The 23408-nt window shown below is 53.1% G+C and overlaps 1 protein-coding gene across 1 annotated transcript in view; it reads right to left on the bottom strand.

Moving 5' to 3' along the window:
- Window positions 1-23408, bottom strand: part of COL27A1 (collagen type XXVII alpha 1 chain) — a 1169012-nt gene that overhangs the window by 711302 nt on the left and 434302 nt on the right. The window contains exon 12 of the mRNA XM_069236924.1: window positions 15602-15646. Within this exon, the coding sequence (XP_069093025.1) occupies window positions 15602-15646 (45 nt within the window). The remainder of the gene's footprint in view (window positions 1-15601; window positions 15647-23408) is intronic.

The following is a 23408-nucleotide window of genomic DNA, read 5'->3' as shown; positions in this document are numbered from 1 at the left end:
ACACGTTTTCCCCATTCAATAACCCACAGGGATTTCAGAGAAGGATCCAGTCCGAACTGCTGTAAAACTGTAAACTGTAAACTTCGTATTTGTATAGCGCACTACTCACCCGTTAGGGTCTCAAGGCGCTGTACGCATACCGCTGTGGAACCCCTCCTGGCTTTTCCCTGTGAGGTGCCCACTCCTGGGCAACTTCCAAGGTGAAGCCAGGCATCCCAGCGCTGTTGGGGCCGTTGTGGAGATTAAGCAAGCTATTGCCCAGAGTTACAGAGTGGGACCCATGAATTAGATTAACTGCTGAACGGAATTACACCAAATTTCGCAGAAAGCTAAATCTTGGTCAGGAAAGATCTACACCAAATCACAAAAAAGAGATCTCTTCAGTAGTTTTGTAGATATTAAAGGAAAAAGTCATTTGCAAATGTAGGGGTGTGAATCCTGCTGGATCAGACAGTTCTCATGCTGAGACCTGATTAGCAGCCAACACTTCAAACAGGAAGTGTTGGCAGCCGTGTCGGGACTCAGACACAGAGGAGTTCCAAGAAAAAAGGTGAAACCTGGAGGACCTGGTAGAAACACCATGACCCCCAAGGACGGGCCTTTTTTATTTTTGTATTTTTCTGTGATTTTGTGGAGGCTCTGCGAAACCACTACAAAATTGTTTTGCATATGCCCCCCAGGTAGGCCTTCCCAATATCCTTGTCTCTGCGCCTCAGAAACAAGAAGCCTCGTGTTCAAGGCAGCAGTGACTGCTGAAGGACGGCACTCGGTGCAAGTGATACCCGCAGCGAAGGAAGGCAGCAGTGCCTGCTGAAGGACGGCACTCAGTGCAAGTGATACCCGCAGCCAGAGGGGAAGGAAGGCAGCAGTGCCTGCTGAAGGACGGCACTCAGTGCAAGTGATACCCGCAGCGAAGGAAGGCAGCAGTGCATGCTGAAGGACGGCACTCGGTGCAAATGGTACCAGCAGAGAAGGAAGGCAGCAGTGCCTGCTGAAGGACGGCTCTCACTGCAAGTGATACCCGCAGCCAGAGGGGAAGGAAGGCAGCAGTGCATGCTGGAGGATGGAACTCAGTGCAAGTGATACCCGCAGCCAGAGGGGAAGGAAGGCAGCAGTGCGTGCTGAAGGACGGCACTCAGTGCAAGTGATACCTGCAGCCAGAGAGGAAGGAAGGCAGCAGTGCGTGCTGAAGGACAGCACTCAGTGCAAGTGATACCCGCAGCCAGAGAGGAAGGAAGGCAGCAGTGACTGCTGAAGGACGGCACTCAGTGCAAGTGATGCCCACAGCCAGAGAGCACTCAGTGCAAGTGAGACCAGCAGCGAATGAAGGCAGCAGTGCCTGCTGAAGGACGGCACTCAGTGCAAGTGATACCTGCAGCCAGAGAGGAAGGAAGGCAGCAGTGCCTGCTGAAGGACGGCACTCAGTGCAAGTGATACCTGCAGCCAGAGAGGAAGGAAGGCAGCAGTGCGTGCTGAAGGACAGCACTCAGTGCAAGTGATACCTGCAGCCAGAGAGTAAGGAAGGCAGCAGTGCCTGCTGAAGGACGGCACTCAGTGCAAGTGATACCTGCAGCGAAGGAAGGCAGCAGTGCCTGCTGAAGGACGGCACTCAGTGCAAGTGATACCCGCAGCCAGAGGGGAAGGAAGGCAGCAGTGCCTGCTGAAGGACGGCACTCAGTGCAAGTGATACCCGCAGCGAAGGAAGGCAGCAGTGCATGCTGAAGGACGGCACTCGGTGCAAATGGTACCAGCAGAGAAGGAAGGCAGCAGTGCCTGCTGAAGGACGGCTCTCACTGCAAGTGATACCCGCAGCCAGAGGGGAAGGAAGGCAGCAGTGCATGCTGGAGGATGGAACTCAGTGCAAGTGATACCCGCAGCCAGAGGGGAAGGAAGGCAGCAGTGCGTGCTGAAGGACGGCACTCAGTGCAAGTGATACCTGCAGCCAGAGAGGAAGGAAGGCAGCAGTGCGTGCTGAAGGACAGCACTCAGTGCAAGTGATACCCGCAGCCAGAGAGGAAGGAAGGCAGCAGTGACTGCTGAAGGACGGCACTCAGTGCAAGTGATGCCCACAGCCAGAGAGCACTCAGTGCAAGTGATACCAGCAGCGAAGGAAGGCAGCAGTGCCTGCTGAAGGACGGCACTCAGTGCAAGTGATACCTGCAGCCAGAGAGGAAGGAAGGCAGCAGTGCCTGCTGAAGGACGGCACTCAGTGCAAGTGATACCTGCAGCCAGAGAGGAAGGAAGGCAGCAGTGCGTGCTGAAGGACAGCACTCAGTGCAAGTGATACCTGCAGCCAGAGAGTAAGGAAGGCAGCAGTGCCTGCTGAAGGACGGCACTCAGTGCAAGTGATACCTGCAGCGAAGGAAGGCAGCAGTGCATGCTGAAGGACGGCACTTGGTGCAAATGATACCAGCAAAGAAGGAAGGGAGCAGTGCCTGCTGAAGGACGACACTCAGTGCAAGTGATACCCACAGCCAGAGGGGAAGGAAGGCAGCAGTGCATGCTGGAGGATGGAACTCAGTGCAAGTGATACCCGCAGCCAGAGGGGAAGGAAGGCAGCAGTGCGTGCTGAAGGACGGCACTCAGTGCAAGTGATACCTGCAGCCAGAGAGGAAGGAAGGCAGCAGTGCGTGCTGAAGGACAGCACTCAGTGCAAGTGATACCCGCAGCCAGAGAGGAAGGAAGGCAGCAGTGACTGCTGAAGGACGGCACTCAGTGCAAGTGATGCCCACAGCCAGAGAGCACTCAGTGCAAGTGATACCAGCAGCGAAGGAAGGCAGCAGTGCCTGCTGAAGGACGGCACTCAGTGCAAGTAATACCCGCAGCCAGAGAGGAAGGAAGGCAGCAGTGCGCGCTGAAGGACGGCACTCGGTGCAAGTGATACCTGCAGCCAGAGAGGAAGGAAGGCAGCAGTGCATGCTGAAGGACGCCACTCGGTGCAAGTGATACCCGCAGCGAAGGAAGGCAGCAGTGCATGCTGAAGGACGGCACTCGGTGCAAATGATACCAGCAGAGAAGGAAGGCAGCAGTGCCTGCTGAAGGACGGCACTCAGTGCAAGTGATACCCGCAGCCAGAGGGGAAGGAAGGCAGCAGTGACTGCTGAAGGACGGCACTCAGTGCAAGTGATGCCCACAGCCAGAGAGCACTCAGTGCAAGTGATACCAGCAGCGAAGGAAGGCAGCAGTGCCTGCTGAAGGACGGCACTCAGTGCAAGTGATACCTGCAGCCAGAGAGGAAGGAAGGCAGCAGTGCGTTCTGAAGGACAGCACTCAGTGCAAGTGATACCTGCAGCCAGAGAGTAAGGAAGGCAGCAGTGCCTGCTGAAGGACGACACTCAGTGCAAGTGATACCCACAGCCAGAGGGGAAGGAAGGCAGCAGTGCATGCTGGAACTCAGTGCAAGTGATACCCGCAGCCAGAGGGGAAGGAAGGCAGCAGTGACTGCTGAAGGACGGCACTCAGTGCAAGTGATGCCCACAGCCAGAGAGCACTCAGTGCAAGTGATACCAGCAGCGAAGGAAGGCAGCAGTGCCTGCTGAAGGACGGCACTCAGTGCAAGTGATACCTGCAGCCAGAGAGGAAGGAAGGCAGCAGTGCGTGCTGAAGGACAGCACTCAGTGCAAGTGATTCCTGCAGCCAGAGAGTAAGGAAGGCAGCAGTGCCTGCTGAAGGACGGCACTCAGTGCAAGTGATACCTGCAGCGAAGGAAGGCAGCAGTGCATGCTGAAGGACGGCACTCGGTGCAAAAGATACCAGCAGAGAAGGAAGGCAGCAGTGCCTGCTGAAGGATGGCACTCAGTGCAAGTGATACCCACAGCCAGAGGGGAAGGAAGGCAGCAGTGCATGCTGGAAGATGGAATTCAGTGCAAGTGATACCCGCAGCCAGAGGGGAAGGAAGGCAGCAGTGACTGCTGAAGGACGGCACTCAGTGCAAGTGATGCCCACAGCCAGAGAGCACTCAGTGCAAGTGATACCAGCAGCGAAGGAAGGCAGCAGTGCCTGCTGAAGGACGGCACTCAGTGCAAGTGATACCTGCAGCCAGAGAGGAAGGAAGGCAGCAGTGCGTGCTGAAGGACAGCACTCAGTGCAAGTGATACCGGCAGCGAAGGAAGGCAGCAGTGCATGCTGGAGGACAGCACTCAGTACAAGTGATACCTGCAGCGAAGGAAGGCAGCAGTGCCTGCTGAAGGACGGCACTCAGTGCAAGTGATACCTGCAGCCAGAGAGGAAGGAAGGCAGCAGTGCGTGCTGAAGGACGGCACTCAGTGCAAGTGATACCCGCAGCCAGAGGGGGAGGAGGGCAGTAGTGCATGCTGGAGGATGGCACTTAGTGCATGTGATACCGGCAGCGAAGGAAGGCAGCAGTGCGTGCTGAAGGACGGCACTCAGTGCAAGTGATACCCGCAGCCAGAGAGGAAGGAAGGCAGCAGTGCGTGCTGAAGGAGAGCACTCAGTGCAAGTGATACCCGCAGCCAGAGGGGAAGGAAGGCAGCAGTGCCTGCTGAAGGACGGCACTCAGTGCAAGTGATACCCGCAGCGAAGGAAGGCAGCAGTGCCTGCTGAAGGAGAGCACTCAGTGCAAGTGATACCCGCAGCCAGAGAGGAGGGAAGGCAGCAGTGCCTGCCGAAGGACGACACTCAGTGCAAGTGATACCCACAGCCAGAGGGGAAGGAAGGCAGCAGTGCATGCTGGAGGATGGAACTCAGTGCAAGTGATACCCGCAGCCAGAGGGGAAGGAAGGCAGCAGTGCGTGCTGAAGGACGGCACTCAGTGCAAGTGATACCTGCAGCCAGAGAGGAAGGAAGGCAGCAGTGCGTGCTGAAGGACAGCACTCAGTGCAAGTGATACCCGCAGCCAGAGAGGAAGGAAGGCAGCAGTGACTGCTGAAGGACGGCACTCAGTGCAAGTGATGCCCACAGCCAGAGAGCACTCAGTGCAAGTGATACCAGCAGCGAAGGAAGGCAGCAGTGCCTGCTGAAGGACGGCACTCAGTGCAAGTAATACCCGCAGCCAGAGAGGAAGGAAGGCAGCAGTGCGCGCTGAAGGACGGCACTCGGTGCAAGTGATACCTGCAGCCAGAGAGGAAGGAAGGCAGCAGTGCATGCTGAAGGACGCCACTCGGTGCAAGTGATACCCGCAGCGAAGGAAGGCAGCAGTGCATGCTGAAGGACGGCACTCGGTGCAAATGATACCAGCAGAGAAGGAAGGCAGCAGTGCCTGCTGAAGGACGGCACTCAGTGCAAGTGATACCCGCAGCCAGAGGGGAAGGAAGGCAGCAGTGACTGCTGAAGGACGGCACTCAGTGCAAGTGATGCCCACAGCCAGAGAGCACTCAGTGCAAGTGATACCAGCAGCGAAGGAAGGCAGCAGTGCCTGCTGAAGGACGGCACTCAGTGCAAGTGATACCTGCAGCCAGAGAGGAAGGAAGGCAGCAGTGCGTTCTGAAGGACAGCACTCAGTGCAAGTGATACCTGCAGCCAGAGAGTAAGGAAGGCAGCAGTGCGTGCTGAAGGACAGCACTCAGTGCAAGTGATACCCGCAGCCAGAGAGGAAGGAAGGCAGCAGTGCATGCTGGAACTCAGTGCAAGTGATACCCGCAGCCAGAGGGGAAGGAAGGCAGCAGTGACTGCTGAAGGACGGCACTCAGTGCAAGTGATGCCCACAGCCAGAGAGCACTCAGTGCAAGTGATACCAGCAGCGAAGGAAGGCAGCAGTGCCTGCTGAAGGACGGCACTCAGTGCAAGTGATACCTGCAGCCAGAGAGGAAGGAAGGCAGCAGTGCGTGCTGAAGGACAGCACTCAGTGCAAGTGATTCCTGCAGCCAGAGAGTAAGGAAGGCAGCAGTGCCTGCTGAAGGACGGCACTCAGTGCAAGTGATACCTGCAGCGAAGGAAGGCAGCAGTGCATGCTGAAGGACGGCACTCGGTGCAAATGATACCAGCAGAGAAGGAAGGCAGCAGTGCCTGCTGAAGGATGGCACTCAGTGCAAGTGATACCCACAGCCAGAGGGGAAGGAAGGCAGCAGTGCATGCTGGAAGATGGAATTCAGTGCAAGTGATACCCGCAGCCAGAGGGGAAGGAAGGCAGCAGTGACTGCTGAAGGACGGCACTCAGTGCAAGTGATGCCCACAGCCAGAGAGCACTCAGTGCAAGTGATACCAGCAGCGAAGGAAGGCAGCAGTGCCTGCTGAAGGACGGCACTCAGTGCAAGTGATACCTGCAGCCAGAGAGGAAGGAAGGCAGCAGTGCGTGCTGAAGGACAGCACTCAGTGCAAGTGATACCGGCAGCGAAGGAAGGCAGCAGTGCATGCTGGAGGACAGCACTCAGTACAAGTGATACCTGCAGCGAAGGAAGGCAGCAGTGCCTGCTGAAGGACGGCACTCAGTGCAAGTGATACCTGCAGCCAGAGAGGAAGGAAGGCAGCAGTGCGTGCTGAAGGACGGCACTCAGTGCAAGTGATACCCGCAGCCAGAGGGGGAGGAGGGCAGTAGTGCATGCTGGAGGATGGCACTTAGTGCATGTGATACCGGCAGCGAAGGAAGGCAGCAGTGCGTGCTGAAGGACGGCACTCAGTGCAAGTGATACCCGCAGCCAGAGAGGAAGGAAGGCAGCAGTGCGTGCTGAAGGAGAGCACTCAGTGCAAGTGATACCCGCAGCCAGAGGGGAAGGAAGGCAGCAGTGCCTGCTGAAGGACGGCACTCAGTGCAAGTGATACCCGCAGCGAAGGAAGGCAGCAGTGCCTGCTGAAGGAGAGCACTCAGTGCAAGTGATACCCGCAGCCAGAGAGGAGGGAAGGCAGCAGTGCGCGGTGAAGGACGGCACTCAGTGCAAGTGATACCCGCAGCCAGAGAGGAAGGAAGGCAGCAGTGCGTGCTGAAGGACGGCACTCAGTGCAAGTGATACCCGCAGCGAAGGAAGGCAGCAGTGCCTGCTGAAGGAGAGCACTCAGTGCAAGTGATACCCGCAGCCAGAGAGGAGGGAAGGCAGCAGTGCGCGGTGAAGGACGGCACTCAGTGCAAGTGATACCCGCAGCCAGAGAGGAAGGAAGGCAGCAGTGCGTGCTGAAGGACGGCACTCAGTGCAAGTGATACCTGCAGCGAAGTAAGGCCGCAGTGCCTGCTGAAGGACGGCACTCAGTGCAAGTGATACCCGCAGCCAGAGGGGAAGGGAGGCAGCAGTGCGTGCTGGAGGACGGCACTCGGTGCAAGTGATACCCGCAGCCAGAGGGGAAGGAAGGCAGCAGTGCGTGCTCAAGGACAGCACTCGGTGCAAGTGATACCCGCAGCCAGAGGGGAAGGAAGGCAGCAGTGCGTGCTGAAGGACGGCACTCAGTGCAAGTGATACCCGCAGCCAGAGGGGGAGGAGGGCAGTAGTGCATGCTGGAGGATGGCACTTAGTGCATGTGATACCCGCAGCAAATGAAGGCAGCAGTGCATGCTGAAGGACAGCACTCAGTGCAAGTGATACCCGCAGCCAGAGGGGAAGGAAGGCAGCTGTGCATGCTGAAGGACGGCACTCAGTGCAAGTGATACCCGCAGCCAGAGAGTAGGGAAGGCAGCAGTGCCTGCTGAAGGACGGCACTCAGTGCAAGTGATACCCACAGCGAAGGAAGGCAACAGTGCGTGCTGAAGGACAGGACTCAGTGCAACTGATATCCGCAGCCAGAGGGGAAGGAAGGCAGCAGTGCATGCTGAAGGATAGCACTCAGTGCAAGTAATGCCCGCAGCCAGAGAGCACTCAGTGCAAGTGATACCCACAGCCAGAGGGGAAGGAAGGCAGCTGTGCATGCTGAAGGACGGCACTCAGTGCAAGTGATACCCGCAGCCAGAGGGGAAGGAAGGCAGCAGTGCATGCTGAAGGACAGCACTCAGTGCAAGTGATACCCGCAGCCAGAGAGGAAGGAAGGCAACAGTTTGTGCTGAAGGACAGCACTCAGTGCAAGTGATACCCGCAGCCAGAGAGGAAGGAAGGCAGCAGTGCGTGCTGAAGGAGAGCACTCAGTGCAAGTGATACCCGCAGCCAGAGGGGGAGGAGGGCAGTAGTGCATGCTGGAGGATGGCACTTAGTGCATGTGATACCAGCAGCGAAGGAAGGCAGCAGTGCGTGCTGAAGGACGGCACTCAGTGCAAGTGATACCCGCAGCCAGAGAGGAAGGAAGGCAGCAGTGCGTGCTGAAGGAGAGCACTCAGTGCAAGTGATACCCGCAGCCAGAGGGGAAGGAAGGCAGCAGTGCCTGCTGAAGGACGGCACTCAGTGCAAGTGATACCCGCAGCCAGAGGGGAAGGAAGGCAGCAGTGCATGCTGAAGGACAGCACTCAGTGCAAGTGATACCCGCAGCCAGAGAGGAAGGAAGGCAACAGTTTGTGCTGAAGGACAGCACTCAGTGCAAGTGATACCCGCAGCCAGAGAGGAAGGAAGGCAGCAGTGCGTGCTGAAGGAGAGCACTCAGTGCAAGTGATACCCGCAGCCAGAGGGGGAGGAGGGCAGTAGTGCATGCTGGAGGATGGCACTTAGTGCATGTGATACCAGCAGCGAAGGAAGGCAGCAGTGCGTGCTGAAGGACGGCACTCAGTGCAAGTGATACCCGCAGCCAGAGAGGAAGGAAGGCAGCAGTGCGTGCTGAAGGAGAGCACTCAGTGCAAGTGATACCCGCAGCCAGAGGGGAAGGAAGGCAGCAGTGCCTGCTGAAGGACGGCACTCAGTGCAAGTGATACCCGCAGCGAAGGGAGGCAGCAGTGCCTGCTAAAGGAGAGCACTCAGTGCAAGTGATACCCGCAGCCAGAGAGGAGGGAAGGCAGCAGTGCGCGGTGAAGGACGGCACTCAGTGCAAGTGATACCCGCAGCCAGAGAGGAAGGAAGGCAGCAGTGCGTGCTGAAGGACGGCACTCAGTGCAAGTGATACCCGCAGCGAAGGAAGGCAGCAGTGCCTGCTGAAGGAGAGCACTCAGTGCAAGTGATACCCGCAGCCAGAGAGGAGGGAAGGCAGCAGTGCGCGGTGAAGGACGGCACTCAGTGCAAGTGATACCCGCAGCCAGAGAGGAAGGAAGGCAGCAGTGCGTGCTGAAGGACGGCACTCAGTGCAAGTGATACCTGCAGCGAAGTAAGGCCGCAGTGCCTGCTGAAGGACAGCACTCAGTGCAAGTGATACCCGCAGCCAGAGGGGAAGGGAGGCAGCAGTGCGTGCTGGAGGACGGCACTCGGTGCAAGTGATACCCCCAGCCAGAGGGGAAGGAAGGCAGCAGTGCGTGCTGAAGGACGGCACTCGGTGCAAGTGATACCCGCAGCCAGAAGGGGAGGAGGGCAGTAGTGCATGCTGGAGGATGGCACTTAGTGCATGTGATACCCGCAGCAAAGGAAGGCAGCAGTGCATGCTGAAGGACGGCACTTAGTGCATGTGATACCCGCAGCAAAGGAAGGCCGCAGTGCCTGCTGAAGGACGGCACTCAGTGCAAGTGATACCCGCAGCCAGAGGGGAAGGGAGGCAGCAGTGCGTGCTGGAGGACGGCACTCAGTGCAAGTGATACCCGCAGCCAGAGGGGAAGGAAGGCAGCAGTGCGTGCTGAAGGACGGCACTCGGTGCAAGTGATACCCGCAGCCAGAGGGGAAGGAAGGCAGCAGTGCGTGCTGAAGGACGGCACTCAGTGCAAGTGATACCCGCAGCCAGACGGGGAGGAGGGCAGTAGTGCATGCTGGAGGATGGCACTTAGTGCATGTGATACCCGCAGCCAGACGGGGAGGAGGGCAGTAGTGCATGCTGAAGGACGGCACTCAGTGCAAGTGATACCCGCAGCCAGACGGGGAGGAGGGCAGTAGTGCATGCTGGAGGATGGCACTTAGTGCATGTGATACCCGCAGCATAGGAAGGCAGCAGTGCATGCTGAAGGACAGCACTCAGTGCATGTGATACCCGCAGCCAGAGGGGAAGGAAGGCAGCTGTGCATGCTGAAGGACGGCACTCAGTGCAAGTGATACCCGCAGCCAGAGAGTAGGGAAGGCAGCAGTGCCTGCTGAAGGACGGCACTCAGTGCAAGTGATACCCACAGCGAAGGAAGGCAACAGTGCGTGCTGAAGGACAGCACTCAGTGCAACTGATATCCGCAGCCAGAGGGGAAGGAAGGCAGCAGTGCATGCTGAAGGAGAGCACTCAGTGCAAGTAATGCCCGCAGCCAGAGAGCACTCAGTGCAAGTGATACCCACAGCCAGAGGGGAAGGAAGGCAGCTGTTCATGCTGAAGGACGGCACTCAGTGCAAGTGATACCCGCAGCCAGAGGGGAAGGAAGGCAGCAGTGCATGCTGAAGGACAGCACTCAGTGCAAGTGATACCCGCAGCCAGAGAGGAAGGAAGGCAACAGTTTGTGCTGAAGGACAGCACTCAGTGCAAGTGATACCCGCAGCCAGAGAGGAAGGAAGGCAGCAGTGCGTGCTGAAGGAGAGCACTCAGTGCAAGTGATACCCGCAGCCAGAGGGGAAGGAAGGCAGCAGTGCGCGGTGAAGGACGGCACTCGGTGCAAGTGATACCCGCAGCCAGAGGGGAAGGGAGGCAGCAGTGCGTGCTGGAGGACGGCACTCAGTGCAAGTGATACCCGCAGCGAAGGAAGACAGCAGTGCGTGCTGGAGGACGGCACTCAGTGCAAGTGATACCTGCAGCGAAGGAAGGCAGCAGTGCCTGCTGAAGGACGGCACTCAGTGCAAGTGATACCCGCAGCCAGAGGGGAAGGAAGGCAGCAGTGCGTGCTGAAGGACGGCACTCGGTGCAAGTGATACCCGCAGCCAGAGGGGGAGGAGGGCAGTAGTGCGTGCTGGAGGATGGCACTCAGTGCATGTGATACCCACAGCAAAGGAAGGCAGCAGTGCATGCTGAAGGACGGCACTCAGTGCAAGTGATACCCGCAGCGAAGGAAGACAGCAGTGCATGCTGCAGGAGGGCACTCAGTGCAAGTGATACCCGCAGCGAAGGAAGGCAGCAGTGCATGCTGAAGGACGGCACTCGGTGCAAGTGATACCCGCAGCCAAGGGAGGCAGCAGTGCCTGCTGAAGGACGGCACTCAGTGCAAGTGATACCCGCAGCCAGAGAGTAAGGAAGGCAGCAGTGCCTGCTGAAGGACGGCACTCAGTGCAAGTGATACCCACAGCGAAGGAAGGCAACAGTGCATGCTGCAGGAGGGCACTCAGTGAAAGTGATACCCGCAGCGAAGGAAGGCAGCAGTGCATGCTGAAGGACAGCACTCAGTGCAAGTGATACCCGCAGCCAGAGGGGAAGGAAGGCAGCTGTGCATGCTGAAGGACGGCACTCAGTGCAAGTGATACCCGCAGCCAGAGAGTAAGGAAGGCAGCAGTGCCTGCTGAAGGACGGCACTCAGTGCAAGTGATACCCACAGCGAAGGAAGGCAACAGTGCGTGCTGAAGGACAGCACTCAGTGCAAGTGATATCCGCAGCCAGAGGGGAAGGAAGGCAGCAGTGTATGCTGAAGGAGAGCACTCAGTGCAAGTGATGCCCGCAGCCAGAGAGCAGTCAGTGCAAGTGATACCCGCAGCCAGAGGGGAAGGAAGGCAGCAGTGCGTGCTGAAGGACAGCATTCGGTGCAAGTGATACCCACAGCCAGAGGGGAAGGAAGGCAGCAGTGCATGCTGAAGGACGGCACTCAGTGCTAGTGATACCCACAGCCAGAGGGGAAGGAAGGCAGCAGTGCGTGCTGCAAGAGGGCACTCAGTGCAAGTGATACCCACAGCCAGAGGGGAAGGAAGGCAGCAGTGCCTGCTGAAGGATGGCACTCAGTACAAGTGATACCCGCAGCCAGAGGGGAAGGAAGGCAGCAGTGCCTGCGGAAGGACGGCACTCAGTGCAAGTGATACCTGCAGCCAGAGAGGAAGGAAGGCAGCAGTGCATGCTGAAGGACAGCACTCAGTGCAAGTGATACCCGCAGCGAAGGAAGGCAGCAGTGCGTGCTGGAGGACGGCACTCAGTGCAAGTGATACCCGCAGCCAGAGGGGAAGGAAGGCAGCAGTGCGTGCTGCAAGAGGGCACTCAGTGCAAGTGATACCCGCAGCCAGAGGGGAAGGAAGGCAGCAGTGCGTGCTGCAGGAGGGCACTCAGTGCAAGTAATACCCGCAGCGAAAGAAGGCATCTTCAGATAATCCATGGAGCTCTGTGCCTACTACACCTGACCTGTGCCCCATCCATGTGTAAAGCCCGCTATAATCACATGTTAACGCATGTTAGCACTGAGTGACCCTTATGGATGACTCCTTCACCCAAACTCAGAAGCCTCCCTCTCATATTCACCCTAAATGCATTTCAAGTAATCAAACGATTAACTTTCTGAGTAAATACCTTAACACTGCATTTCCTCAACACACAATGTAACTCATTACGTTTGATGACACTAACGGAACTTAGGGCCAGATGTATCAAATGATTTTGCACTTGCAAACTGTGAAATCGGCCGTTTGCGAGTGCAAAATCGTGGTCTGCAATGCATCAAAGGCATTTGCAGACCAAAAAATGAAAATTGGAAAAATTGCGATTTTCTGCGTTGCGACCTGTTTTTTTGCGAGTCGCAATTTGCGTTTCGCAAAATCCAGGTCGCAAGGCAATTCTGCAAAAAATCGCAAATTGCGATTTTTCGCAGAATGGTATTTTGCACATGCAAAATACCATTGTCTGCAACCAGGTGGTAACCTGGTGCAAAATTTAAAAATGCAGTAAAACTGCAATATGTAAAGCACACATGCCCTTTTGGCATGTGTGTACTTTACATGGAAAAAATAAAATAAAATTGGGGTGCAGGAGAGGGGGCCTTAGGCCCCCAGCACCCTGGCCTTTTGCATTTCCCAAATTGAGATTTCTGGTTCAGAAATCGCAATTTTGGAAGTGCAAAAAAATCGCAGCTGTGGGCCAACAGGCCCGTAGCTGCGAATGGGGCCAGTATCGCAATTTGCGATTCGGTATTGCATTTGCGATTTTTAAGAAATCGCAATTACTGAATCGCAATGGGCCAGATTCATACATCTGGCCCTAACAACTTCTGCCTAAGTCGCAAAGCCCTTCGCGCTTCCAGGACACCAGCGCAAACGGCTGGACCTATGAATGAGGTGATCACAACAGGATACATTGCACTGAACCCCTGAATCCTCTTACTGCCACAGGACACAGCCCCACGTTTGCAGAATATTCCGCAGAAGTACTTACAGGGATGCTATAATTAGCTAACAACATTAAGAACCCCTAGAAATCCACTGAAAACCACAGATTACAGGGACATTATAATTTGGAAACAGAACTTAAAAAAAAAAAAAACTTCGAAATTTACTACATAAATCAAATGTTATAGGGACGTTATAGTTAAGTGCAGAATTTAAATACAAAAAGTATAGAAATTCAGCAGTTCCACTTAGAGTTTTATAAAGAAACCATAATTTGTGTCTTAAGGTAACTATACCTCGCGCCCTCACCATGTACTGCTAATTACCCCACATATTACATCACACATGACATCTTTGATAACATCATGGATAAAATAACTAACATTTGCAATGCAATTACTGATGGGGAAAATGCGCATGGAGAGGGCACGGGCTATAGTACCCCTAGGGCACGAGTTATGGTTTCTGTGTGTACTGCAGTGCCTGAGTGCATGGGTCTGTGTGTACTGCGGTGTCTGAGTGCATGAGTCTGTGTGTACTGCAGTGTCTGAGTGCATGGGCCTGTGTGTACTGCAGTGTCTGAGTGCATGAGTTTGTGTGTACAGCAGTGCCTGAGTGCATGAGTCTGTGTGTACTGCAGCCTGTGGGAGTGCATGGGTCTGTGTGTACAGCAGTGCCTGAGTGCATGAGTCTGTGTGTACTGCAGCCTGTGGGAGTGCATGGGTCTGTGTGTACTGCAGTGTCTGAGTGCATGAGTCTGGGTGTACTGCGGTGTCTGAGTGGATGAGTCTGTGTGTACTGCAGTGTCTGAGTGCATGGGCCTGTGTGTACTGCAGTGTCTGAGTGCATGAGTTTGTGTGTACTGCAGCCTGTGGGAGTGCATGAGTCTGTGTGTGCTGCAGTGTCTAAGTGCAAGAGCCTGTGTGTACTGCAGTGTCTGAGTGCATGGGTCTGTGTGTACTGCAATGTCTGAGTGCATGGGTCTGTGTGTACTGCAGTGTCTGAGTGCATGAGCCTGTGTGTACTGCAGTGTCTGAGTGCCTGAGTCTGTGTGTACTGCAGCCTGTGGGAGTGCATGAGTCTGTGTGTGCTGCAGTGTCTAAGTGCAAGAGCCTGTGTGTACTGCAGTGTCTGAGTGCATGGGTCTGTGTGTACTGCAGTGTCTGAGTGCAAGAGCCTGTGTGTACTGCAGCCTGTGGAGTACATGAGTCTGTGTGTGCTGCAGTGTCTGAGTGCATGGGTCTGTGTGTACTGCAGTGTCTGAGTGCAATAGCCTGTGTGTACTGCAGCCTGTGGAGTACATTAGTCTGTGTGTGCTGCAGTGTCTGAGTGCATGGGTCTGTGTGTACTGCAGTGTCTGAGTGCATGGGTCTGGGTGTACAGCAGCCTGTGAGAGTGCATGAGTCTGTGCGTACTGCGGTGTCTGAGTGCATGAGTCAGTGTGTACAGCAGTCTGTGGGAGTGCATGAGTCTGTGTGTACTGTAGTGTGTGAGTGCATGAGTCTGTGTGTACAGCAGTCTGTGGGAGTGCATGAGTCTGTGTGTACTGTAGTGTGTGAGTGCATGAGTCTCTGTGTACAGCAGTCTGTGTGTACTGCAGTGTGTTCATGTGAGTGAGAACACAAAACTGTGTACTGCAATGCTTGTGTGTGGGGGTGACTGCGTGAGACTGTGTGTACTTCAGTGTGTGAATGCAAGTGCTCCTGTGTGCTGAAGTGTGAGTGCATTATCATGTGTGCACTGCACTGTGTGGCTTATCGTCAGTGCACAAATCTGTGCACTGCAGTGTGTGTGTTTGGGAATGAGTGCATGAGTTTCTTTGTACTTCAATGTGTGTTTGGGAGTGAATGCATGAGTCCCTGTGTACTGCAATATGCGTGAGTGCTGAAGTTTGAGTGTTTGAGTGTGTGTACTCCAGTGTGTGTGTGAGTGAGCGTGCTTGAGTGTGTGTACTCCAGTGTGTGTGTGAGTGTTTGAGTGTGTGTACTCCAGTGTGTGTGTGAGTGAGCGTGTTTGAGTGTGTGTACTCCAGTGTGTGTTTGAGTGTGTGTACTCCAGTGTGTGTGAGTGTGTGAGAGTGTTTGAGTGTGTGTACTCCAGTGTGTGTGAGAGTGTTTGAGTGTGTAAATGCCAGTGTGTGTGAGTCCTGAAGTGTGAGAGTGCTTGAGTGTGTGTACTACAGTGTGTGCTGACGTGTGAGAGTGCTTGAGTGTGTAAATGCCAGTGTGTGTGAGTCCTGAAGTGTGAGAGTGCTTGAGTGTATTCAATGGGTGATTGGGTGGGTGCACGTGAGTGCTAGCACATTCAGGGTAGTTGTTCGCACTGATATTATTGTTGCTACCACACACGTGACTGAGCTTGAATTGGTGGTGAAGGGACAGAGGTGATAGCAGTTAAAGCAACAGGTGTATAGACCAATCGACATTATCACCAAAATAGACGAAGAAAAACTTTACCGGCCTACCCATCTTGCCCCTCTTCCCAGGAACTCCGGGGACACCCTGCAACGAGAAGAGAGAGAGGAAATTACACATAAAAGTGAGCGACAGTGAGTGAAAGCAGAAGCCCAATTCCCCAGCAAACACCACATCACGATCATGGCTTCACCAGAGAGAGTGCAGCTATAATGAATCTACCAGCCAATGAGAGCTGGGCACTCCACACTAGCCAATGAGAGCTGGGTGGCACTTCACACTAGCCACTGAAAGCTGGGCGGGCACTTCACACTAGCCAATGAGAACTGGTGCTCCCTTCCACAGCAGCCAATGAGAGCTGGGCGGGCATTTCACTCTAGCCAAGGAGAGCTGAGCAGGCACTTCACACTAGCCAAGCCAATGACACCTGGGCGGGAACTTCACACTAGCCAATGAGACCTGAGAATTTGGCGGGCACTTCACACTAGCCAATGGGAGCTGAGAACTGGGGCTCCCTTCCACACCAGCCAATGAGAGCTAGGCGGGCACTTCACACTAGACAATGAAAGCTTGGACTCTGGTTGATGAGTTTGTACCACATCTTTCAAATATACATTAATCCTCTTTTGGTTATTCATGGAAAGACGTGTACAGATTGCCTGGTTTGTTTTAATTTCAGTACATAACCATGGGTTCCCTAGAATTACATGTACATGATGGCATCAGCAAAGCACTACTGGGGGTGGGGGGCTGGAAACTGACCAAACACCCTCGCCAAATTCCTGTCTGTCTATATATATATATATATGGAAAATGTCACTTACCCAGTGTACATCTGTTCGTGGCATGAGTCGCTGCAGATTCACATGCTTTGCACATCCCACCATCTAGTGTTGGGCTCGGAGTGTTACAAGTTGTTTTTCTTCGAAGAAGTCTTTTCGAGTCACGAGATCGAGGGACTCCACCCATTTCGGCTCCATTGCGCATGGGCGTTGACTCCATCTTAGATTGTTTTCCCCGCAGAGGGTGAGGTAGGAGTTGTGTATTATAGTAATAGTGCCCATGCAAAGGAGTGAACATGTATGTACATAATGTAGTTTAAAGTAATATATTTACAAATTTACAAATGTTCAAGATCAACTTCGAAACGGCTCCCGGGGAGGCCGGAGGGCGCATGTGAATCTGCAGCGACTCATGCCACGAACAGATGTACACTGGGTAAGTGACATTTTCCGTTCGGTGGCATGTGTAGCTGCAGATACACATGCTTTGCATAGACTAGTAAGCAGTTATCTCCCCAAAAGCGGTGGCTCAGCCTGTAGGAGTTGAAGTTGTTTGAAACAATGTCCGTAGTACTGCTTGGCCTACTGTGGCTTGTTGTGCCGTTAACACGTCCACGCAGTAATGTTTAGTGAACGTATGAGGCGTAGACCATGTGGCTGCCTTACATATTCCAGTCATTGGAATATTTCCTAGAAAGGCCATGGTAGCACCTTTCTTTCTAGTCGAGTGTGCCTTTGGTGTAATAGGCAGTTCTCTTTTTGCTTTGAGATAACAAGTTTGAATGCACTTAACTATCCATCTAGCAATGCCTTGTTTTGAAATTGGATTTCCTGTATGAGGTTTTTGGAAAGCAATAAATAGTTGTTTTGTTTTCCGAATTTGTTTTGTTCTGTCAATGTAGTACATTAACGCTCTTTTGATGTCTAATGGATGTAGTGCTCTTTCAGCTACAGAATCTGGCTCTGGGAAGAACACTGGTAGTTCTACTGTTTGATTCAAGTGGAACGGTGATATGACTTTTGGTAAGAATTTAGGATTTGTTCGTAAGACTACTTTATGCTTGTGCATCTGAATAAATGGTTCTTGTATGGTAAATGCCTGTATCTCACCTTCTCTTCTTAGAGATGTGATAGCAATTAGAAATGCAACTTTCCATGTTAAGTACTGTATGTCACATGAGTGCATAGGTTCGAAAGGTGGACCCATGAGTCGTGTTAAGACAATGTTGAGGTTCCATGAAGGAATTGGTGGCGTTCTTGGTGGTATAATTCTCTTTAGGCCTTCCATAAATGCTGTTATGACTGGTATCCTAAATAGTGAAGTCGAGTGCGTAATTTGCAGATAAGCTGAAATTACGGTAAGATGTATTTTAATGGATGAAAAGGCTAGCTTTGACTTTTGCAAATGTAGTAAGTAGCTTACAATGTCTTTAGCAGATGCGTGTAATGGTTGGATTTGATTATTATGGCAATAATAGATAAATCTTTTCCACTTATTTGCATAGCAATGTCTAGTGGTTGGTTTCCTAGCTTGTTTTATGACCTCCACACATTCCTGTGTAAGGTCTAAGGGGGTCATTCTGACCCCTGGCGGCCACCGGGAGCACCGCCAACAGGCTGGCGGTGCTCCCACGAGCATTCTGACCGCGGCGGTTCAGCCGCGGTCAGAAGCGGAAAGTCGGCGGTCTCCCGCCGACTTCCCGCAGCTCGGGGGAATCCTGGAGCGTGCTCCGCCGCCATGGGGATTCTGACACCCCCTACCGCCATCCTGTTCCTGGCGGGTCTCCCGCCAGGAACAGGATGGCGGTAGGGGGTGCCGCGGGGCCCCTGGGGGCCCCTGCAGTGCCCATGCCAATGGCATGGGCACTGCAGGGGCCCCCGTAAGAGGGCCCCACTGTGTATTTCAGTGTCTGCAATGCAGACACTGAAATACGCGACGGGTGCAAACTGCACCCGTCGCACCCCTGCAACTACGCCGGCTCAATTCTGAGCCGGCGTCCTCGTTGCAGGGGCATTTCCTCTGGGCCGGCGGGCGCTCTTTTGGAGAGCGCACGCCGGCCCAGAGGAAATGTCTGAATGGCCGCCGCGGTCTTTTGACCGAGGTGCGGTCATTTGGCGGCGGTACCTTGGCGGACGGCCTCCGCCGTCCGCCAAGGTCATAATCACCCCCTAAGTGTCTGAATTCTAAGACTTCAGGAGCCGAATTGCTAGATTCAGCGATGCTGGATTTGGGTGTCTGATCTGTTGTTTGTGTTGTGTTAACAGATCTGGTCTGTTTGGTAGTTTGACATGAGGCACTACTGAGAGGTCTAGTAGTGTTGTGTACCAAGGTTGTCTTGCCCAAGTTGGTGCTATTAGTATGAGTTTGAGTTTGTTTTGACTTAATTTGTTTACTAGATACGGAAGGAGTGGGAGAGGGGGAAAAGCGTATGCAAATATCCCTGACCAGCTCATCCATAACGCATTGCCCTGAGACTGATCCTGTGGGTACCTGGATGCGAAGTTTTGGCATTTTGCAATTTCTTTTGTTGCAAATAGGTCTATTTGTGGTGTTCCCCACCTTTGGAAGTAAGTGTTTAGTATTTGGGGGTGAATCTCCCATTCGTGGATCTCGAGAGAGAATGCCTGCCAACTGATTCTGAATCCCTGGAATAAACTGTGCTATTAGGCGAATGTGGTTGTGAATCGGCCAATGCCATATTCTCTGTGCCAGGAGACACAACTGTGTCGAGTGTGTTCCTCCCTGTTTGTTTAGCTAATACATAGTTGTCATGTTGTCTGTTTTGACAAGAATGTGCTTGTGGGTTATTATAGGTTGAAATGCTTTCAGCGCTAGAAATACTGCTAGTAGTTCTAAGTGAGTTATGTGACACTGTCTTTGCTGAGTGTCCCATTGTCCCTGGATGCTGTGTTGATTGAGGTGTGCTCCCCACCCTATCATGGAGGCATCTGTGGTTATTACATATTGTGGCACTGTGAGAAGGTAGCCTCTTTCTAGCCTTGTTACCCCCACTTTTGGCCTGTTTGTGAGTGTATGTCAGGGTGTTTGTCACTGTTTTCACTGTCTCACTGGGATCCTGATAGCCAGGCCTCAGTGCTCATAGTGAAAACACCATGTTTTCAGTATGGTTGTTATGTGTCACTGGGATCCTGCTAGTCAGGATCCCAGTGCTCATAGGTTTGTGGCCTATATGTATGTGTCACTGGGACCCTGTCACACAGGGCCCCAGTGCTCATAGGTGTGCATGTATATGTTCCCTGTGTGGTGCCTAACTGTCTCACTGAGGCTCTGCTAACCAGAACCTCAGTGGTTATGCTCTCTCATTACTTTCAAATTGTCACTGACAGGCTAGTGACCATTTTTACCAATTTACATTGGCTTACTGGAACACCCTTATAATTCCCTAGTATATGGTACTGAGGTACCCAGGGTATTGGGGTTCCAGGAGACCCCTATGGGCTGCATCATTTCTTTTGCCACCCATAGGGAGCTCTGACAATTCTTACACAGGCCTGCCACTGCAGCCTGAGTGAAATAACGTCCACGTTATTTCACAGCCATTTTACACTGCACTTAAGTAACTTATAAGTCACCTATATGTCTAACCTTTACCTGGTAAAGGTTGGGTGCAAAGTTACTTAGTGTGAGGGCACCCTGGCACTAGCCAAGGTGCCCCCACATTGTTCAGAGCCAATTCCCTGAACTTTGTGAGTGCGGGGACACCATTACACGCGTGCACTACATATAGGTCACTACCTATATGTAGCTTCACCATGGTAACTCAGAATATGGCCATGTAACATGTCTATGATCATGGAATTGCCCCCTCTATGCCATCCTGGCATTGTTGGTACAATTCCATGATCCCAGTGGTCTGTAGCACAGACCCTGGTACTGCCAAACTGCCCTTCCTGGGGTTTCACTGCAGCTGCTGCTGCTGCCAACCCCTCAGACAGGCAGCTGCCCTCCTGGGGTCCAGCCAGGCCTGGCCCAGGATGGCAGAACAAAGAACTTCCTCTGAGAGAGGGTGTGACACCCTCTCCCTTTGGGAAATGGTGTGAAGGCAGGGGAGGAGTAGCCTCCCCCAGCCTCTGGAAATGCTTTGTTGGGCACAGAGGTGCCCAATTCTGCATAAGCCAGTCTACACCGGTTCAGGGACCCCTTAGCCCCTGCTCTGGCGCGAAACTGGACAAAGGAAAGGGGAGTGACCACTCCCCTGACCTGCACCTCCCCTGGGAGGTGTCCAGAGCTCCTCCAGTGTGCTCCAGACCTCTGCCATCTTGGAAACAGAGGTGCTGCTGGCACACTGGACTGCTCTGAGTGGCCAGTGCCACCAGGTGACGTCAGAGACTCCTGCTGATAGGCTCCTTCAGGTGTTAGTAGCCTATCCTCTCTCCTAAGTAGCCAAACCCTCTTTTCTGGCTATTTAGGGTCTCTGTCTCTGGGGAAACTTTAGATAACGAATGCATGAGCTCAGCCGAGTTCCTCTGCATCTCCCTCTTCACCTTCTGATAAGGAATCGACCGCTGACCGCGCTGGAAGCCTGCAAACCTGCAACATAGTAGCAAAGACGACTACTGCAACTCTGTAACGCTGATCCTGCCGCCTTCTCGACTGTTTTCCTGCTTGTGCATGCTGTGGGGGTAGTCTGCCTCCTCTCTGCACCAGAAGCTCCGAAGAAATCTCCCGTGGGTCGACGGAATCTTCCCCCTGCAACCGCAGGCACCAAAAAGCTGCATCTCCGGTCCCTTGGGTCTCCTCTCAGCACGACGAGCGAGGTCCCTCGAATCCAGCGACACCGTCCAAGTGACCCCCACAGTCCAGTGACTCTTCAGCCCAAGTTTGGTGGAGGTAAGTCCTTGCCTCACCTCGCTGGGCTGCATTGCTGGGAACCGCGACTTTGCAAGCTTCTCCGGCCCCTGTGCACTTCCGGCGGAAATCCTGTGTGCACAGCCAAGCCTGGGTCCACGGCACTCTAACCTGCATTGCAAGACTTTCTAAGTTGGTCTCCGGCGACGTGGGACTCCTTTGTGCAACTTCGGCGAGCACCGTTTCACGCATCCTCGTAGTGCCTGTTTCTGGCACTTCTCCGGGTGCTACCTGCTTCAGTGAGGGCTCTTTGTCTTGCTCGACGTCCCCTCTCTCTGCAGGTCCAATTTGCGACCTTCTGGTCCCTCCTGGGCCCCAGCAGCGTCCAAAAACGCCAAACGCATGATTTGCGTGTAGCAAGGCTTGTTGGCGTCCATCCGGCGGGAAAACACTTCTGCACGACTCTCCAAGGCGTGGGGGATCCATCCTCCAAAGGGGAAGTCTCTAGCCCTTGTCGTTCCTGCAGTATTCACAGTTCTTCAGCCTAGTAAGAGCTTCTTTGCACCAACCGCTGGCATTTCTTGGGCATCTGCCCATCTCCGAGCTGCTTGTGACTTTTGGACTTGGTCCCCTTGTTCCACAGGTACCCTCAGTCAGGAATCCATCGTTGTTGCATTGCTGATTTGTGTTTTCCTTGCATTTTCCCTCTAACACGACTATTTTGTCCTTAGGGGAACTTTAGTGCACTTTGCACTCACTTTTCAGGGTCTTGGGGAGGGTTATTTTTCTAACTCTCACTATTTTCTAATAGTCCCAGCGACCCTCTACAAGGTCACATAGGTTTGGGGTCCATTCGTGGTTCGCATTCCACTTCTGGAGTATATGGTTTGTGTTGCCCCTATCCCTATGTTTCCCCATTGCATCCTATTGTAACTATACATTGTTTGCACTGTTTTCTAAGACTATACTGCATATTTTTGCTATTGTGTATATATATCTTGTGTATATTTCCTATCCTCTCACTGAGGGTACACTCTAAGATACTTTGGCATATTGTCATAAAAATAAAGTACCTTTATTTTTAGTATAACTGTGTATTGTGTTTTCTTATGATATTGTGCATATGACACTAAGTGGTACTGTAGTAGCTTCACACGTCTCCTAGTTCAGCCTGAGCTGCTTTGCTAAGCTACCATTATCTATCAGCCTAAGCTGCTAAACACCCTATACACTAATAAGGGATAACTGGGCCTGGTGCAAGGTGCAAGTACCCCTTGGTACTCACTACAAGCCAGTCCAGCCTCCTACAGGCACTGGGTCTTGGAAAGGCCGCCCTTGGTTTAAATTTATACTGTTCCACCATTGAAGCGAGTTGTTTGTTTGGCGGTCTATCAACACTAGATCTAGAAGTTGACCCTGTGCCTGTGACCATTGTGATGCTAGGCACTGTTGTAAGGGCCGCATGTGTAATCTGGCGTTTGGGACAATGGCTATGCATGAGGACATCATGCCTAGTAGTTTCATCACCATCTTGACCTGTATCCTTTGTTTTGGATACATGGCCTGTATTACATTGTGAAATGCTTGTACCCTTTGTGGACTTGGAGTGGCAATCCCTTTTGCTGTGTTGATTGTCGCCCCCAAGTATTGCTGTGTCTGACACGGCAGAAGGTGTGACTTTGTGTAGTTGATTGAGAAACCTAACTTGTGTAGGGTTTCTATGACGCACTTTGTGTGTTGTGAACACTGCTGTAGCGTGCTGGTTTTGATTAACCAATCGTCTAGGTACGGGAACATATGTATTTGCTGCCTTCTGATATGTGCTGCTACTACTGCCAGGCATTTTGTAAAAACTCTTGGCGCAGTTGTTATTCCGAATGGCAACACCTTGAATTGGTAATGTACCCCTTGGAATACAAACCTTAAGTACTTTCTGTGCGAAGGATGTATCGGTATATGGAAATATGCATCCTTTAAGTCTAGTGTTGTCATGTAGTCTTGTTGTTTGAGCAGTGGGATTACGTCCTGTAATGTCACCATGTGAAAGTGATCTGATTTGATGTAAGTATTTAATGTTCTGAGATCTAGAATAGGTCTTAGACTCTTGTCTTTTTTGGGTATGAGAAAATACAGAGAGTAAACTCCTGTCTCTTTTTGTTGGTTTGTTACTAATTCTATTGCTTCTTTCTATAGCAAAGCCTGAACTTCTAGTCCTAGAAGATCTATATGTTGTTTTGACATAGTGTGTTTTCGGTGG

The sequence above is a fragment of the Pleurodeles waltl genome, chromosome 6, assembly GCF_031143425.1.
Source record: "Pleurodeles waltl isolate 20211129_DDA chromosome 6, aPleWal1.hap1.20221129, whole genome shotgun sequence".
Classification (NCBI taxonomy): Eukaryota; Metazoa; Chordata; class Amphibia; order Caudata; family Salamandridae; genus Pleurodeles; species Pleurodeles waltl.
The sequence above is the reverse complement of the archived record's forward strand: the minus strand, read 5'-3'. Positions and strand labels throughout refer to the sequence as shown.